The 5,893-nt window shown below is 50.9% G+C and overlaps 2 protein-coding genes across 2 annotated transcripts; both read right to left on the bottom strand.

Moving 5' to 3' along the window:
• Positions 1-680: 680 nt before the first annotated feature.
• On the bottom strand, positions 681-1,645 carry LOC127321866 (uncharacterized). The gene is made up of 2 exons (XM_051350827.2): positions 1,383-1,645; positions 681-1,265 (listed from the first exon to the last, which is right to left on the bottom strand). The coding sequence occupies exons 1-2, from the start codon at positions 1,544-1,546 to the stop codon at positions 1,052-1,054; spliced, it is 378 nt and encodes a 125-aa protein (XP_051206787.1). The 5' UTR covers positions 1,547-1,645; the 3' UTR covers positions 681-1,051.
• Positions 1,646-3,521: 1,876 nt separating this feature from the next.
• On the bottom strand, positions 3,522-5,073 carry LOC127321867 (F-box protein At5g49610). The gene is made up of 2 exons (XM_051350828.2): positions 4,013-5,073; positions 3,522-3,929 (listed from the first exon to the last, which is right to left on the bottom strand). Exons 1-2 carry the CDS (start codon positions 5,071-5,073, stop codon positions 3,812-3,814), a joined length of 1,179 nt encoding a protein of 392 aa, XP_051206788.2. The 3' UTR covers positions 3,522-3,811.
• Positions 5,074-5,893: the final 820 nt, after the last annotated feature.

Raw genomic sequence — 5,893 nt, 5'->3', positions numbered from 1 at the left:
TGTTGCCAGTGTTTCATCATCACGACCTTGACGTTGTTATCTTTGCAATATTAATATATTTACTTTATCAAAAATATTTACACATGTCACTTGGAGGGCTCGGGTTTTGTTTGATGTTGTGTTCAGTCACACAATTATTCAGTTTGAAAGAAGTTTGAGAACAGGATATACTTTTTGTTTGTGTTTAGCTAACTCCTTTTCTGAGGAAATTTATTTACACATGTTTCTAGAAGATGGTCCATTGTTAGTTTTTTCCGTTAGTTGTATATATAGTATTTCTATTCTTCTAGTACAGTTCTATCAGTTCACTGATGTACACACACACATTCATCATTTAGTTTGCTTCATGTTTTTCATGTGCAATACTTGGCCCATGGGGGTGGTTTTATCTGCATATCTATAAACCCATTAGTGAGGTCACACGTACACAGATTGCATGGAAGATGAAAGTTGTATTATTTGCAGGTCTATTGACAGATTAGTGAGGTTGTTCTTATAGATAGTAAATATTAAACGATGAACACCACTAGTAACACGAATATAAGCTGCATGCAATGATGTATTGAGCTAGCACACCACTAGTAACACGAATACTGTTGGCGTGCTATTCGGTCTTTCACGCCACTACTAAAACTTTCAGAAATAAAAAAAGGGCCCCCGGTGCGTGTCAGGATACTGAAGATGCATCGCCAAGACAAACATTCAGTTAACGGAAGAGCACCAAACCAGCGACAATGCTCCAGAAGCTTATTACTGTTTAGGCCAGGAACTTTAAACTTTGTATCTCTGTCTGTATCAAGGGTACTACTGGAAGTCTGGAACTTGCTTGAGCCCGATCCTATGTTATAAAGGACGAGTGGGGAGGCTGGGAGGATCAAGCAATAAAAAACCCTAATTATTTTTGCCTAATTTATATTGCAGTTCTTAGTATTAGTTCTGAGCCCGAGAGCTCCAATCTCCATCTTTTCTCTACCAACAGAGATCAGGAATCCATCGGGAACCTGATAGTGCGTCAGCGAGGTTGTAGTCGACGCCGTTCCTGCAGGCTTCCCTAGGTCTTGGCGGAGGTGCTGGGTCCGCGAGACGAGGATGACGGCGACAGCTGCTTGGGCTTCCGCGGCTGGTGCAGCTCCAGGCGGCGCCGGCAATGGCCCCCACCACGGGTCGTGCAACTCCACCTCGCCATGTAGCATTCCTTCGATCTGTGGCTATGGGTGGCCACGGAATCCAACCTGGGGCTGGCGGGGAGAACTGCCGGCCTGGTCCTGGTCCATATTCGGGAGAGATGGGGGATTTCCCGGTGAGAAAACCGCGAGATCCGGTCGACCCCAAGGTGGGCGCGCGGGGAGGGAGGGTCGGACGGGTTAGGTTCGGTCGCCTACCTGGAGTGCTGGACCTTGGGGCTGGACTTCTTCTCGACGACGTGGTCGACGCCGCGGACGCCGACGGCGGCGTTGCCCTTGCGGACGGCCTCGAGGGCGTACTCCACCTGGAAGAGGTGGCCTTCCGGGGAGATGACGGTGATCGTGCGGTCGTAGCGGGCCATGGCTTGTCCTGGCGCGTTTCGACGCCGGCGAGAGAGAATCAGAGAATTATGATGCGGCTTCCGCTTTTGAGAGTTCTGGTGCGTCTGGTCACGAAGCCTACTTCAGTTCAGGGCTGTCCGGCTCGGCGCTCTGACTCCGTTCTCTTTTTATAAGTCTGTTTTCTTTCTTGGGAGAGAAGAAGTTAGGGCATTTTCATCGAGGAGACACAACCAGTCCAAGCGTATCCTTTTTTGTCCAGCTGGGAAGGCGGACCAAAAAACCCTCCAGCGGGAAGATTCAAACTGACCGACGGTCCGCGCTCGACCCATCCATGGACCAAATTTGGGTCGTGGATGGGTCGAAGCAGACACGCGCGGGCGTCCGGCCATGTTCTTCCTCCCACGACGAAGATGGAGGGCCACCTCACGAGCAGCCAGCAGCGACGTTGCGAATGCCTTCTCGATCTCGTCCGAGTCACTGCCCTCCGTGCTCCCACCCTCCTCGGCCGGCGCCCCTTTCCTGCCGCCGCCGAAGACGCCCAGAAAGTCCCTCGAAGCCATGGGGAGCACAGCACCACGCCGAGACACCGAATTGGACATGGCCCTCGCGGGTGAGGAACTCGTGCGTGGCGGCGACGAGGTGGTTGTAGGTCGCCGCGACGGTCTCTAGTACGCGCGCGTAGGGCCGCGGCACCCACGGGTCGATGTGGCAGGGTGCGAGGATGTGGTTGCGGAGGACTATGTCTAGCGAAGCTCTTTTTTAAGCTCGTATGGAAGCACCGACGTAGATGCCATTATGGGAGGTGCCGGCGCCCAGCCATTCAGCCCATATGCCCTTCCCATATATTAATTTTAATATAATTAAATTTAAAATAACAAATAAACAACAATAATTTACAAGTTCAGCCAATCATAGAAATAATTTAACAAGTTCAACATAGTAAACAAATAATATAAGTTTAACAAAGCACATAAATAATTAACTTAACATGTTTGAATCATCATGGCAAGCAAATAAAATAACTAGGTGGCAGCTTTGAGCGTCCACAAATGCTCCACCAGATCATCTTGCAGTTGGTGATGAGTTTTATCTCTCGAATTTCTTGAAGCCTTGAGAGAAAATCAGCAAACGCGGGTCATTATCTACAAGAGGGCTCATTCGTTCATACGGTTCAGTGTCAAACACTGGAAATTCTACCTTGCTCTCAACGATTATGTTGTGCAATATTACACAGACAGTCATGGCCTCCGTACCTGACAATAGTAAATCGAGCTTACAACACACAAAATGTCCACTCCACATCCTTCCTACAAGCCTCATGTTGCTGAGCAAACCAAGATTTCTTCCCTCCACACATAGGGTTTTAGATTGTCTTAAGAGATGTTGATCATCATCGATAGATAACATTAGCCACATAGTACCCCTTGTCATAATGTTGTCCACTAATCTCAAACTGCACCAGAGGAGCAGTGCCTTCAACAAGCTTTTAGAACACATTCAAGTACTGCAGCACATTGATGTTATTGTGTGATCCTGCCACCAAAAAAGCATGGCAAATCCACAGATCCTGATCAGCCACTGCCTCAAGCACCACATTGCATAATCCTTTGTGATCTTTGTACATGACTTGGTGTGCAAATGAATAGTTCTTCCATGCACATACAATCGATACTTCCAAGCATTTCAAGTAACCCTCTATCTTCGCTATGTGCCAAGATCTGCTCTGTGTCTCTGCATTAGGTGTGCGTAGGTAGTTCTTTTCAAACATTGTCACAATTGTCGAGATGTACATAGATTGTTTAGATTCTCAAGCGAAGCTTTTTGTTATTTTTTCTAACAATTAGAAGTATGTATTTTGGGTTGAGGGAGCACATCACCCGGGAGCTAAATTAAATTTCTAATAGAAAAGACAACTCTATCATTACTTTTCAGGTAAATGTTGCGTCTAAAGGAAAAAATCATCACGAAATAAGACCATGTGATGTCATATTTTGCGAATATCAACGGAAGATAGTGAAATAGGGTCATACCGGGCATGTACAATAAATGATCATTCCGGCCGGTATTGTCTCCCAAATGAAAAATGCAATAATTAATCTAAATTCTAAAACGGTGATAACAACAAAATGAAACTAATTGAATTTGTCGACATCATCAAGACTCGTGCTGACTTCTCTCACGAAAACTAAAGGCTCGACCGGGATAGTGAGAATAGACGACACTGGCAGTTCTGGAAAATGTGAGCTTCCAAAATGCATATCTCAGCAGTGTGTATCTATCCCAGTCTAGATTTTGTTTTCGTCAATGTCCCAAGGGTCCAGATCTGACTCGTACTTGAAAACTTCATGTATGCATTTGTGATGCACCGGGACTTCTACTACCTTGCCCTTCCAAAAATCGTACCTGTAAAAAAGAGAGATTAGTCCTGTGTTTGAGAAGATTGTACTGCTAAAGCTAAAAGGGGCTTCAACGAGCAATTTGATTACCAGATCACTCTGTATACACTGTTGAAGAAGGCGACCTCGGAGGAGCAGAGATCTCTGAGTACGAGGTCTCTCCCTTGGTTCACCGCGAGTCCCTTCAAGCTCACCGCCATCTTCTTCTCCCACCTCTCCTGCTGCCTGCCGTAGCCATCTATCACCCACACCGCAGCCTCCTCGTCCTCGATCACTGCCAGGCACAGCTTCCCTTCCACCGTCATCAGCTTCTTGGTCGCCCACCTCTCCCCTCTGTCCTCCCCCACCTCCGGCGGGAGGCCGATGAGTCTCCACGTCTCGCTCTTCATGTCGAAAGCAAAGATGTCGCTGGCGCCCGTGAGACTGTCTGGCCACCGGAGCCAGTGCATGGCGCCGTGGACCCTCGTCGCCGGGCCGGCGGCCACGAGCGACTCCGGCCACAGCATCACCTCCGCGGACCGCCGCCACGCGCCCCTCCGCGAGTCGAAGATCTCGCAGCGCAGGCGGTCCCGCAGCGTGGCGACCGAGAGCCGGAGGATCTTGAAGTCCGCCGCGGCGCCTGCGCCGGCCGGGCGCGCCACCATCGCGGTGGCCGCCGTGGGGAAGCGCAGCCTCGGGTTGGGCAGCGCCAGCCACTGCCTGGTGGCGGGCTTGCACGCGTAGTAGCACCGCGCGGAGGACGCCTTGCCACCCACGCGCGCGTCGGCGTCGACGCAGCACGCGAGGCCGCGGTGCGCGGAGACGGCCTCGACGCGGACGTGCGCGCAGGGCAGGAAGTCGAGCGAGACTGGCGGAACGGGTGGGGAGGAGGAGGAGGGGCGCGTCATGGAGACAAATGTGGCGGAGTAGCGGTTGCGGGCCATGCCCTGGACGAAGTAGCCCGAGACGACGGCGTCGGCGCGGCAGCGGCAGTGCTGCGGCCCGAACGCCGGCTCGTACGTGAGCCGGCGCCACTGGGCGGAAACCTGGCGGCACGCGGCGAGGTCGTCGAGGGAGACGCGGGTGAGCAGCTCGAACATCTGGTCCTCGGGCAGGCTGTCGTCGTCGGTTCCGCCTCCTCCGCCATGGCATTGCTCCGACTCGGTCGACATGGCCGTGTAAATCATATTGCTCTTGGGTAGAAGGATCGTTGCCCTCAGGGGTCGATCGGTTAGGTGATATGGCATATACACAGTCCTATACGTATATGAATCCGATCCGGCAAGAACAGGAAGCCAGGTGGTTTGGGTGCGCCGCCGCGGCAATTAACCAAGGGCGAAAGAGCTGGGAGGCTCGCCAAGGGGAGAAGAAGTAAGCTTGAGAATCAAGGAAACCATGCATGCCCCACTTGAGAGCCAAGAAACCGTGTGTTCTACAAAGGAGAACGCTGCTCTAAGGGAAAATTGCTCAACCGTTGGATGAAGATCTGAGGCTGCTTCTCGGTAAACTGGGCCCAGTCATTTCTCGATTATTTCTTGGAAAAATTATAAAATGAATGGGCTGTGCAAGTCAGAAGGCAGCAGCCAGTGTCAAGGGCTGCGTAGATCGAAAGCTAGGCCTTCCAGCCCTAGACGCAGAGGCAGAACCACACGTTACCGCATGGCTACGAAAAGGATCGAGCGCGCCTTACAAGTCACAGCGTCTGCATAGTCATTTGAAGTCAAGGATATGTGACTGAGGGACCCAATCTAAATGGCCAGAGGTTGCAGAGACGTTGAAATTTTTGTTCGCGCAGCTAATATTTCGCACGCTGTCTATATGGAAATTTTGGTTCGCGCAGTTAAATGGCCAGGTGGTCATGGTAGTGGTCAACCTGACAACCTCCACTAGGATGGTTTTGCTCCCGTCTCACCGTTGAGCACCGCTAGGATCGTGGAGCCTGCTAACGATAATTCACCTCACTCTACACTTTCTCAGGTGGTTTGTCTAAAG

Source organism: Lolium perenne, chromosome 7 (assembly GCF_019359855.2).
Source record: "Lolium perenne isolate Kyuss_39 chromosome 7, Kyuss_2.0, whole genome shotgun sequence".
NCBI lineage: Eukaryota > Viridiplantae > Streptophyta > Magnoliopsida > Poales > Poaceae > Lolium > Lolium perenne.
This window is presented reverse-complemented; position numbering and strand designations above follow the sequence as displayed.